General features: G+C 43.0%; 1 protein-coding gene across 1 annotated transcript in view; it reads right to left on the bottom strand.

Moving 5' to 3' along the window:
- Positions 1 to 1,964: 1,964 nt before the first annotated feature.
- Positions 1,965 to 12,930, bottom strand: part of wdr25 (WD repeat domain 25) — a gene marked incomplete at both ends in the record, with an annotated part of 62,429 nt that continues 51,463 nt past the window's right edge. The window contains 2 exons of the mRNA XM_083634306.1: positions 1,965 to 2,186; positions 11,958 to 12,098. Of these exons, the coding sequence (XP_083490432.1) occupies positions 1,965 to 2,186; positions 11,958 to 12,098 (363 nt within the window). The remainder of the gene's footprint in view (positions 2,187 to 11,957; positions 12,099 to 12,930) is intronic.

The raw sequence follows: 12,930 nt of genomic DNA on the forward strand, positions 1-12,930 counted from the left end.
CAACTCTGATCAACACACTAAGATGAGGTATTTCCCGATATGCTTTTTTATTTTTTATTTGGCGGGCGATTTTGAAAAGAAAATGTATTTCACTTCCTTCAACTCTCCAAACAATGCACTGCAATTGTCTTTGCTTTGAGCTAGATTCAAAATCGAATGAGCCTGACATGATTTGAAAGCTGGCAGGCTGGGGTACATCACCCAAATCACATTAGTAATGTTGCCGTTACAATGTTACAATGCGTTAGCTCGAATGCTAACTGTTTCATGTATGTGGCTGGAGTATGCTAACGCCATTAGTGCCAAGCTCCAGGATGTACAGTATAGTAAAATAAAAACAGTGATTTGGGTGGTCTAACCTAGTATGTTTGTTGTATCTTTCAAGCTTTCTAGTCAAGTACAGTCCATTTGGTGGGTTGTATTGATCCAAAAATGTCCGCCTAAAAATAATAATAATAATAATAATGAAAGTTTGCTCCTGGCGGCCCACCTGCAGTACCTCCGCGGTCCACACTTTGGGAATGACTGGCTTAGGCATTACAATGTATAGTTATCTCAAAGGGAGCGATGGCTTGAAGTTAAACTAACCCACTGTACAGGGGATTGAGAGTATATACAGTTCAAGTTGACAAAGTATTTTTGTTGTGGATGTATTGTATAAAAAGAGATATAGTATAATATACATACATGATTGTTATTACAGTATGACTATTTTCTATCCAGTTTCAGTTGATGTTCTATTTATCGAATGTTTTGACCCTGAATGAGGAGGCTGAAGTTGTTCTGTCCTGTTCTACCTCCAGCCCTCTTCCAGGAGCAACAGGCCAGCTGTCCCAACTGTCCACATGTTTGTCTGTCTGATGCATGGTTATATATTTTTGCTGTATGTTTATTTACTTAATAAAGATGAGTGTCGGGCAATACATCACAGCCTGCTATGGATATTATTATTATTATTCTCTGTTACTTATTTCTAGTCTCTCTCTTTTTCAAGACAAAAGGGACATCATTTTAACTATGAACAAAACGACTGTATAAATGACTCTGAGTGCTTGATGTGAAAATAAGGGCATCGATAAAAAAACAAAACATGGAGTCATTAGAATCTCCCTCAGCAGCAACACAGTAAAGTGTCTTTTTAAGGACTGTTATAATGGATATTCAATACGATGTTTTAATGATCACAGGCATCTGTCTAACCGCCCTTCAATGCTTTCTTGTTGACGGGCGGAATTTAACTTTTTAGTCGTTTTAAGTTTCGCTGTTTTTGTTTTTCGGTGTTGTAGCTGGAGCTGTCATTCTCACAGGATATATACATATATATATATACATCATGTTAGGAACAGATGGGACAAAAAGTCACGGAGCAAAGATAGTGCATACAAAACATGGAATTAAAAGCACTCTCGATTGGAAAAGATGATTTTGCGAAACACACAAAAAGTATCAGCTATATTTGGAGTGTGCAAAGCAGACTATGAAGGCAATGAGGTGGCGTGCGTGTGCGTGCGTGTAGCTGACGAGGCAGACTGCTTGCCGACCGCCTACCACTTTAGATGATAACACCCAGACCATCGACTCTTTGAAATGTTAATTTCCTCTTTTGATCTTTGCAATGTAACGCACACTCACTGCTTTGTTATGCCATCCTCACGGCGCTGCCTTTAAGTAGGAGCTCACATGAAGGGGAATGAAATGGAGAGACGTGGGCGGTTTGAAATCATTTGGAAACCATAGCGAGACGTACAGTACAGCGGGGGGAAAGAAAAATCAGTCGATTCGCTGACTGTCGGCACTTTTCCTCGAGTTCTCATCATAGCCGTGACGTGTGTGTGATGATGGAAGATAGTCTGCAAAGATGGAAGGAGCTCCCAGTCTGTCTCCTTCTCTCAGCCAGGCCGCCGCGACCTCTCCTCGTCTCCTTCCCCTCCCCTCCTCCTCCCCGCTGTCTGTATCCCGCGTGTTCAATGCCAGACCTTGATCTCGCCGCCCCAGTCGCACGTGGCCACAGTGGCGGGCAGAAGGGGATGCAGGGAGACGCACAGGCAGGCCTGGCTGTGAGCCTGCAGAGTGTGCAACGTGCGGCCGCTGTGGAAGTCGTAGAAGTGCGCGGAGCCGGCGGAGCTGCCCGAGGCCAGGAGAGTTCCGTCCGGGGAAAAGTCGCACTGCACCGCGTATCCCTCCACCTGGAACGAGACTGTATTTTAGAAAACTGGCAGCTTGCGCCGCGTATCCCTCCACCTGGAACGAGACTGGGAGAGAGAGCCATACGTCATGCTGCATAGCATCAGCATAGCATAGTGTACTGTAAGCACTGTGAGCCAGTCATGTATAGATTTCAGGGCAGTAACTCTGTCAAATCACTCAATGAAAGTGGCAAGTGCTTAACCTCGGTGGCCAATCTGCGTATGAATCTCAAGCGAGCGGTGAGTACCTGTTGTTCAGTGGAGAAATGAAGAAGACCTATAGCCTACTGTGATTAGGGGGGGTACAATGGTGATTTAATACGCTGGCTGCACAGACGTACTAAACCAAAAGACAAACCTCAAGATGCCTACCACCGTATGTAGAATGAAAATCTTAGAAAAAGAAAAAATGTCATTTCCGAGGTCTGCTTTGATTTCTGTAACTGTTTCAATCTAGTCTGATTTTAAAGATTTAATCCCTAATATTTTTGCCTTGATTCATCAAAGTATATCATATAATCGTTTTTTTGTTGTTGGAACGTTTTTGGAACGTGTGACTGAACTGTTCCTGTCTTTCATTTATGCCTGTCCCCCCCCCCCCCAAAAATCTTTATTTAGAGGATAGTTGAGAAAAATTCAGCAATCTCAGGTTTCTCTTCAAAAAGAGATTTCAATCTCTACCTGATTAAATAAAATATCTACTATGATTTTTTTTATTCTTTGATTGCAATAGCGAGTGTCAATCATCTATTAGTGTGAGAAGCCTTTGTTTTTCTACGAGTTTTGGGCAGCACAACAGTATGTATAATCACAGTAACAATGCCCGCAATGTTTCCTGGTTTATGTTTTATATCTTTTTTACACTGGTTACGAACACAATTGCACTGCCTGAAAAGTTCTCTTCAAAGTAGTATACATGCATACGCATAGAAAACAGGATCAATCGCTAAGTAGCTGTGCCTCATGGGAAATATTGCCACAGGTGGAACGCATCTTTGACCAATCAGACTGTTTGGCTCAAAATACGCACTGTATTATTATGATTTTTTTTCCTTCTGATTCCCCCCCCCCTTTCCACTTGCTGCCCCGGTCACTGTTCCACCCTCTGCTGATCTGGGAAGAGCCGTAGACTAGCACCATGCTTCCTCTGACACATGCGCAGTTGCCAGCCACTTCTTTTCACCTGACAGCGGGGAGCTTCACCGGCCGGACGTAGCATCATAGCCTGGTAAACCAGCCAGTCACGTGAACTCACATTTTATTTGGTTCTACCAGACCGTCTGGCCTCAAGCCCTGGGAGGGTATTTGCAGAAACTGCAAAGCATATGAGCCAATCAGCGACCTGCCTCGTAGATGACATCGTAACCGGCCAATCAGGAACGCCGCTGGGAAAACGGTAATGGCTGCCTCCATGCCTGTCCGCCTCGAGGAGTAACGTCAACGTTTGTCGAGTTTAAACAGCTATAAAGTGCAGTTATTGCGGAAATAGACTTAATAACAACAATTAAACAAGTACAGGAGTATCGCTGCAACAGTTGAGTTTCTCGGCAGAAAATATGTTTTTGTTCTCCCGAGTGGATTTGGGTTTGACTGGATCCAAAGCTGATTGGCTGAAGGAGTTGTCTATCAAGGCAAGTACACCCGCCCGACTTGCGCTCACTGCAAACACTAGCCGCGTTCGAAATCGTTCACTCATTCACTCACTCACTATTCACATATAGGGCCTGTCTGATTCTCAAGTGAACGAGCTTTATAGGTGGCATTTCTAGGTAAGAAGTTGTAATTATTACGGTAGTTGAAACCAGTTTGATACAGAAGTTAACTGAATTTGCAACCTTTCTAGGTACCTAGTTATGGATCATTTTCGAGGAACCATACCATGCACACTTTGGTGGGTTAGGGTATCCCATGATACCTTGCGCCCCTTACAACCGACGAAGAAGAATGAAGCGAGCCCGAGCAAGCCCCTAATGGCGACGCCCACAAAGCCGACCGCATCAGAAAAAAGTGAAACAACGTTGGCTAAATAACAAACATCTGTCACTTTCTTTTAATTTTTATTCTAGAATAGTCAATAACGTCAACCTTTACTTAATTTCAGTGCAGTCAGATGTTTGTACAGTGTCAGGAAAGTCACTTTTGAACATTAGTAGGAAGCATCTTACCTGACTCTGTTGTGGACAGCAGCCGGCTAGTTAGGTTGCTAGCTAACGTTAACGTTACTTTAGAAAACCCGCTCCCCAAAGCAGGACTTACACTGTACAGCCAGGAGGATAGCAGCATGGCAGACCTTCAAGGGTAAGTGGAGTTCGTTTTAACTGTGCTTTATTAAATGACAAGCTGTCATTGCTTAACTAACGTTACCAATTTGTTTGTCAAATGCAACGTTCCAAGTTAGCTTGGTTTCACGCTTTTAATTTGAAGGCCGAAACGGGAAATGGTTTGAGTAGATTGAATTGACACTGGTCTGTCAATTCTATCATTTCACACGTACCATTTCCCTTTTTCGACTTCAAATTAAAAGTGTAAAAACAATGAAACGTTCCCCTGTGAAGCTTCGACCTGTTTGGATTATAATAACGTTAGAGAAAACAGCCATCAGCCATGCAGTTTTATACTAATGTATTGCCAACTGCTTTGGGAAACAACTTCATCAAGCTTGGTCAGAAAAGGTCTGTCTATTCAATGGAAACAGCACCAGTAGTCCAGGCAAAGTAGCGTTTTACGACAAACTAATTGTAAAATAATTTTTTGCAGCTTAGATCATTTCTATGAGGTGTCCAGAACAACATACTAAAAGTCCTAAGAAATCCTAGTTGAGGAAATATGTTTAATTCTCATCAATCCAAGATGTGTGCCAATAAGGCCAGACAACAATACACCCCAATGGGGCTATTTTTTTCCTTTACTCCTATCAAAATAAAACTTTATACAATGAAAGTATCCATGAAAAGTAACATTTTTTGTATTACAAGTTTCTTTGAAAATGAATTTGAATATGCAAATGAGCTATACACTAATCGAATAGGCTACCCAGGAGTAAAGGAAAAAATGAAGCCTATCACAATCAAACCTCACACAGTGAAAGTATACATGAAAAGGAACTTTTATGTTTTACAAGTTTCTTGGAAAAATCTATTTTAAATATGCAAATGAACTCAACACTAGGCCTAATTGACTTGTCCAATAAGCCATAAAGTCACAAGTAAAACAGGGGCCAAATAACTAACACGTGTAGATGTGGATCTGTGCAGACAATGTCCCACCTACTGGAATGTGCTGATGCCCCCCAGTGCAGTCCAGAAGACCTGGCAGAACCTTCCCCATCTGCTGTGGCCTGTGCCCGATATTGGCAGAACGACATCTGAGATTGCTACGGACTCGAAGAAGAAGAACTAACACATTCATGTCTATTCAGTAAGTTAACCTATGCATAAACAAGATAAATTTGAAGTCACTTGCCACACTTACCTGGGTCACTTGCCACAAAAAGGCAATGCGATGCTACTTCAAGATGAAAAGTAGTTTTGACCTTAAGCAAAATGTGTCTACAGTAAAATGTCTAGTTAGAAAGGAGTTGGTAACTTAAAATGTTCCGATTGGGTTTCTAGCCTAGATATTGCTGTTGCTAGCTTCTCATAACACTGCAAAGCTACTTTACAAACGGTGGAAGTCTGATGTGTGGCCCGCCTGGTCTGAAATACTTGCTTACTACAAAAAGAGAAGCAGTTTTGGTGTCTGGCAAAATTATTTAAAGAGCTGGAATGTCTGGAAAGTGTGTCTATCTGGTTTTTCATCTGTCTTCTGTGTGAGAGTGAATCGTTTAGTTGGTAAGAATGACTTCTGCCATTAGGGAGGTGCAGTGGTGCAGTGGTAAGCACTATCGCCTCACAGCTCGAAGGTCGTGGGTTCGATTCCCACCTGGTGACGAGGTGAACGCTGAAGGAATGCGTGCCCTTCCGCATGTCCTCGAGTGCCCACCGCCCGGGTGGGGTCGGCAAAAGGGCCTTTCTGTGTGGAGTTTGCATGTTCTCCCCGTGCCTCCCGGGGGTTTCCTTCATATAGGAACCCCCTTCACAAAAACATGCAATATCCTGGTTGCTAATGTGGTTCCTCCTCTGGTCGTTAAGGGCGCCTGTTCAGAGGGAGGGGAACTGGTTGGAATAGCGTGAACCTCCCACGTGCTATGTCCTACCGGTGAAGCTTCCTCTGTCAGGTGAAAAGAAGCGGCTGGCTAACTGCCCATGTCTCGAAGGAAGCATGGAGCCAGTCTCGGCTCTCCCCAGATCGGCAGAGGATGGAGTAGCAACCAGGATTGAGAAATCAAGTGAGCACTAATGGGGAATAAAATGGGATAAAAAAATCGGGGGGAAAAAGAAAAGAAAAAAAAAGAATGACTTCTGCCTGTTATCTCGTAATCTTACCAACAATACCAATTATTTGTAAATCTACCAGCCCAAAATGTAATCTCACCACGTTACTAATGACTAAGATGGCTATTCTGACTTTCTGTCATGTCATTGGGTTAGGCTTGTTCGCAAATAAAAAATAATAATTTAGAAAGCAACTGGAGGCAAGATTGTGCAATCAATTCTTAAGGTCAATATAAGTCTTTTTGTGGCAAGTGACCCAGGTAAGTGTGGCAAGTGACTTCAAATGTATCTTGTTTATGCATAGGTTAACTTACTGAATAGTAGGCTCACCACGTTACTAATGACTAAGATGGCTATTCTGACTTTCTGTCATGTCATTGGGTTAGGCTTGTTCGTAAATAAAAAATAATAATTTAGAAAGCAACTGGAGGCAAGATTGTGCAATCAATTCTTAAGGTCAATATAAGTCTTTTTGTGGCAAGTGACCCAGGTAAGTGTGGCAAGTGACTTCAAATTTATCTTGTTTATGCATAGGTTAACTTACTGAATGGACATGAATGTGTTAGTTATTTGGCCCCTGTTTTACTTGTGACTTTATGGCTTATTGGACACGTCAATTAGGCCTAGTGTTGAGCTCATTTGCATATTTAAAATAGATTTTTCCAAGAAACTTGTAAAACAAAAAAGTTCCTTTTCATGTATACTTTCACTGTGTGAGGTTTGATTGTGATAGGCTTCATTTTTTCGTTTACTCCTATGCGGGTATATTTTGGGTATAGCCTATATTCGATTAGTGTATAGCTCATTTGCATATTCAAATTCATTTTCAAAGCAACTTGTAATACAAAAAATGTTACTTTTCATGGATACTTTCATTGTATAAAGTTTTATTTTGATAGGAGTAAAGGAAAAAAATAGCCCCATTGGGGTGTATTGTTGTCTGGCCTTACTGGCACACATCTTGGATTGATGAGAATTAAACATATTTCCTCAACTAGGATTTCTTAGGACTTTTAGTATGTTGTTCTGGACACCTCATAGAAATGATCTAAGCTGCAAAAAATTCTTTTACAATTAGTTTGTTTTTTGGTTCCAAAATGAGTTACTTTGCCTGGACTACAGTGTGACCTGTCGCGTGCGATGCTACCTTCAAGAATGAGGATGTCTGAAACAAGTTATTTTTTAATCACCTATATTAAAGTGAGATACCTAATTAAACAATAATCTAGTTAGGTAGCTAGGTGATAGGAAGCTCACTTGAGTTACAGACAGAGCCATAGTGTTTATCATATAGTGAACTATATGGGGAATGATCAAAATTAGTTTCGGACACTACACAGATTCGGTAAAGACAACCGCATTGCATTGTGGTATACCGGTGAAAATGTAGGGTACATCCGTTGTTCACTAGAAATCGCTGTGCATTGTGGGTATTTTATAGTGGACTAAATAGTGAATCAAATTAACAGTTGAGAATTCGGACACTATAAAGAAAATGGCGACACACTAAATAGTCCACTATTTCTGTCATAGGGAGCGATTCCTGAACAGGGCTACTGTGTGAAAGCTTGAGAATGAAATGTGAGTTCACGTGAGGATCACGCTATACCCACCAGTTCCCTTCCACCCCGACCAACCAGAGAAGGCGCTAGTGCAGCGACCAGGACACATAGCCCGAATCCGTCTTCACACATCCAATCGTGCCTGTATGGACGCCCGACCAAGCCGGAGGTAACACGAGGGGCGCGAACCTGCGACCCTCGTGTTGGTACCAGGCAGGGAATCTACCGCTACACTACCCGGACTGTATTAATTACAGGAGACATGGCGACGACTGAAAATGACCAATCTTCTCTTTTTAGACTTCTAGAAAATGATAATTGACACAGGTGTCATTAGTGATTGGTGGACAGTGAAACACAGCTCATTAGTGATTGGTGGACAGTGAAACACAGCTCATTAGTGATTGGTGGACAGTGACATTTGTTTTCCTACAAAATCAACAGACGCAGCAGCGGCTTTTAACACATTCACTGCCGTGGACGAGATATCTCGTCAAGCAGAAACCAGCGGTTGACTGCCGTGGACGAGATAAATTTTTGACGGTGGGACGTGGATCTAACCCTTTTACATCTCCTATAAAAATATGGGAGCCACCGAACGTGTACAACCCATTCCACCGACCCACTAAGTGGCGACAGTGCTCTCCAGACTAGAAAAAGCCGAGCCAAAACTGCAGGGGAAAGCGCGAGGAAACCATTCTCATACTGTAGAGTGGTTTGGCGGAAACGCTTTCGCGCTGGCGCACAACGGTGGTCGCACAACGGTGGGGGGTTCCAAAAATAGACTGGGTGCAACACACTTTGAAACACGCAGCATAAATAAGCCCAGAATCGCAAAAGCTTCATCAAATCTCTCAACCGAAACCCCAAGAAACGAGCGAGCCCATCCAGACTCGCCCGACGAGGGGCAGCCAGGCAGCACAGACAGCAGAAACTCGCTTGTGACACACCCGCCCGCTGCAGCCACGGAGGGAGGAGGAGAACACACACGGAGGGAGGAGTTTGAAGGAGAGGGGGGTTTCCTGCTGTTATGGAGGAAATTACTGTTCAAAACTATTGTTTAGATGTCTGACGTCTTACTGATGCCAAAAATAAATGGTTAAAGTGACTGTTCTATCGAATTTCACAAAAAGGCATTTATCTCAGCTTAAATTTTCAGATGCTGAAACCATGCTGTATTCAACTGCTAATGCCTACATAACTACTAACTCTACAAACTAACTCTTTTAGACAGAGAAAGCACACATTCTATTAGTTCTTTTGAGATATTTTGTGTTCACAAAATCCTAACAGAAAATAATCCTCGGCTCTTGAAAGATGAGCCAGAATCCTCAAAAAAAAACCTTGGCAGAAGCTACCTACAGTAAAAAAAAAACTGTTGGCAGTGAATGTGTTAAAATAAGTCTCGAGTCGTATCGGACTGACCCATCCTGCCTATTTGCCTTGCTCAGTGGAGTTACAGTGGAATCCGCTTATAGTGATCACGGTTATAGTGATCAACCGCTTATAGTGATCAACCGCTTATAGGTTGATCACTATAAGCGGTTGATCACTATAACCGTGATCACTATAAGCGGATTCCACTGTAACTCCACTGAGCAAGGCAAATAGGCAGGATGGGTCAGTCCGATATATAGTGATCACCGCTTATAGTGATCACGGTTATAGTGATCAACCGCTTATAGTGATCAGAAAGCTTGGTCCCGAATCATTCCTATACACATGCTGTTTAAATAATCTGCTTATAGTGATCATTTTCGGCCTTGTCCCACCTGAGACCAATGGATTTTTTTTTTAAACTACCGTACATTAATTGTATTCTTATTATTTACTTACAAACTGCCAAAAATGAGCCAACGAGATACAGCAGTGGTACTAGGCACATGTCTCTCTGTACTGTATATGGAGAGATCACGGCATCTCTGTCTGTCTGTCTGTCTGTCTGTGGAGAGTTGGCAGTGTCTCTGTCTCTGAGAGACTGCTGCGTTTGAAACAGCTGGAGGCCTAACTTACTGTATTTTTAAAGTCAATAACACTCAGTAAATAGCCAAACTGTCAATTTCATTACTTTACATGTACTGTATTCATGTCATAAATATACAAATACAATACAATTAGATGCTAATCTGCATGAGAAAATAAAGACCCGTCCAAGGCGATCACTATAAGAGGAGTGCACTGTATTGTATTGCATTGTATTGTATTGCATTGCATTGCATTGCATTGCATTGTATTGTATTGTATTGTATTGTATTGTATTGCATTGCATTGCATTGCATTGCATTGTATTGTATTGTATTGCATTGCATTGCATTGCATTGTATTGTATTGTATTGCATTGCATTGCATTGTATTGTATTGTATTGTATTGTATTGCATTGCATTGTATTGTATTGTATTGTATTGTATTGTATTGTATTGAATATGTGTAGTATGTAGTTTGTTCTGGGGCTGGGGGCTGCAGTGGGAACAGACAGAGTGCTATACATCTGTGTGTAGCTTATTTTGACCACACACACTTGCTGTCATGTGACTGCCTTTGCACAGAGATGTGTGCATGTGCCATGCTGTTGAACATGTGTGTGTCTGTGCTTGTGTATATAGAGCAGCATGTGCCATGCTGTTGAACATGTGTGTGTCTGTGCTTGTGTATATAGAGCAGCATGTGCCATGCTGTTGAACATGTGTGTCTCTGTACTTGTGTATATAGAGCAGCATGTGCCATGCTGTTGAACATGTGTGTTTCTGTGCTTGTGTGTATAGAGCAGCATGTGCCATGCTGTTGAACATGTGTGTCTCTGTGCTTGTGTATATAGAGCAGCATGTGCCATGCTGTTGAACATGTGTGTGTCCGTGCTTGTGTATATAGAGCAGCATGTGCCATGCTGTTGAACATGTGTGTCTCTGTGCTTGTGTATATAGAGCAGCATGTGCCATGCTGTTGAACATGTGTGTTTCTGTGCTTGTGTATATAGAGCAGCATGTGCCATGCTGTTGAACATGTGTGTCTCTGTGCTTGTGTATATAGAGCAGCATGTGCCATGCTGTTGAACATGTGTGTTTCTGTGCTTGTGTATATAGAGCAGCATGTGCCATGCTGTTGAACATGTGTGTTTCTGTGCTTGTGTATATAGAGCAGCATGTGCCATGCTGTTGAACATGTGTGTTTCTGTGCTTGTGTATATAGAGCAGCATGTGCCATGCTGTTGAACATGTGTGTTTCTGTGCTTGTGTATATAGAGCAGCATGTGCCATGCTGTTGAACATGTGTGTCTCTGTGCTTGTGTATATAGAGCAGCATGTGCCATGCTGTTGAACATGTGTGTTTCTGTGCTTGTGTATATAGAGCAGCATGTGCCATGCTGTTGAACATGTGTGTCTCTGTGCTTGTGTATATAGAGCAGCATGTGCCATGCTGTTGAACATGTGTGTCTCTGTGCTTGTGTATAGAGAGCAGCATGTGCCATGCTGTTGAACATGTGTGTTTCTGTGCTTGTGTATATAGAGCAGCATGTGCCATGCTGTTGAACATGTGTGTCTCTGTGCTTGTGTATATAGAGCAGCATGTGCCATGCTGTTGAACATGTGTGTCTCTGTGCTTGTGTATATAGAGCAGCATGTGCCATGCTGTTGAACATGTGTGTTTCTGTGCTTGTGTATATAGAGCAGCATGTGCCATGCTGTTGAACATGTGTGTCTCTGTGCTTGTGTATATAGAGCAGCATGTGCCATGCTGTTGAACATGTGTGTCTCTGTGCTTGTGTATAGAGAGCAGCATGTAGCGCTTTTTGCATAGTGATGAGAAAAAGCCCAGGGGTCACATGACCTTTACTGACCTTGTGTCCTTCATAGCGCCGCCTCTTGTTCATCCTGTAGGGCTGCTGGGAGGAGAACACCGCCATGTAGTTCCCATTGGTCTGGGCGACAAAGGACTCCTCCAGCGGGTGGAGAGCCAGGCTGGGGCACGTGTAGCGCTCCTGCGCGGCCAGAAGGGGACATTATTCACAATTTGACTTCAGTTGACTTCACTTGGTGCTGACTGACTACACAGAGAGAGTACACACACACATGCACTGTATGTATGGAGCACTCAGTCTTGTGCACAGTATAGTACAGTGTGATCAATGCTATCCATGATCAATGGTAAATGCAGCCCTATATGCTCAATGCAACTACAATAATACCAACTAAAGCTGTGTTCACACCGAGATATTTATTTTTCGCTCTGTCGCTTGATTCAACCCTTTGGAATCGCTCTGTCGCTCTGTTTAAATCGCTCATCAACAGGCACACGAATTGACGGACATGTGGGGGCTATAACGTTACGCAATGTCATGATGTTTGTCCACTACGAGCCCCCGTCGTTGTTTACAAGCTAAGCCTATCAGCGTGCTCCTAATGCGAGCTCCATACCGGTAGTACAGACTTCACTTCATGTCAGCTGTCAATGCGGTTTGTTGCCACACAATAAACCAGCGGTTTGTTCCAAGCCAGTGTGATCCTTGACTCGCTCTCATACGGCAGCCAATCAGCATTGAACAGCGAGCGACTGATGCCAGCGTATTTTCGCTCGAGTTGGGATATTTCATCTCGGGCGACGAGCGTATTCTCTCCCTATCGCTCTGTCTCTGCCGCTTGGACGCCCAGCGATTTTTCTCCAGGGCGAATATACGCTCAATCGCTCGTTGCATTGACTTTGTATGTAAACTCGATGCGAAATAGGTCGGTGTGATCGCAGCTTAAGAAATGAGAATTCAGGGGGGCACGGTGGCGCAGTGGTAGCGCTGGCGCCTCACAGCTAGAAGGTCC

Source organism: Poromitra crassiceps (assembly GCF_964638095.1).
Source record: "Poromitra crassiceps genome assembly, chromosome: 3".
Lineage (NCBI taxonomy): Eukaryota > Metazoa > Chordata > Actinopteri > Beryciformes > Melamphaidae > Poromitra > Poromitra crassiceps.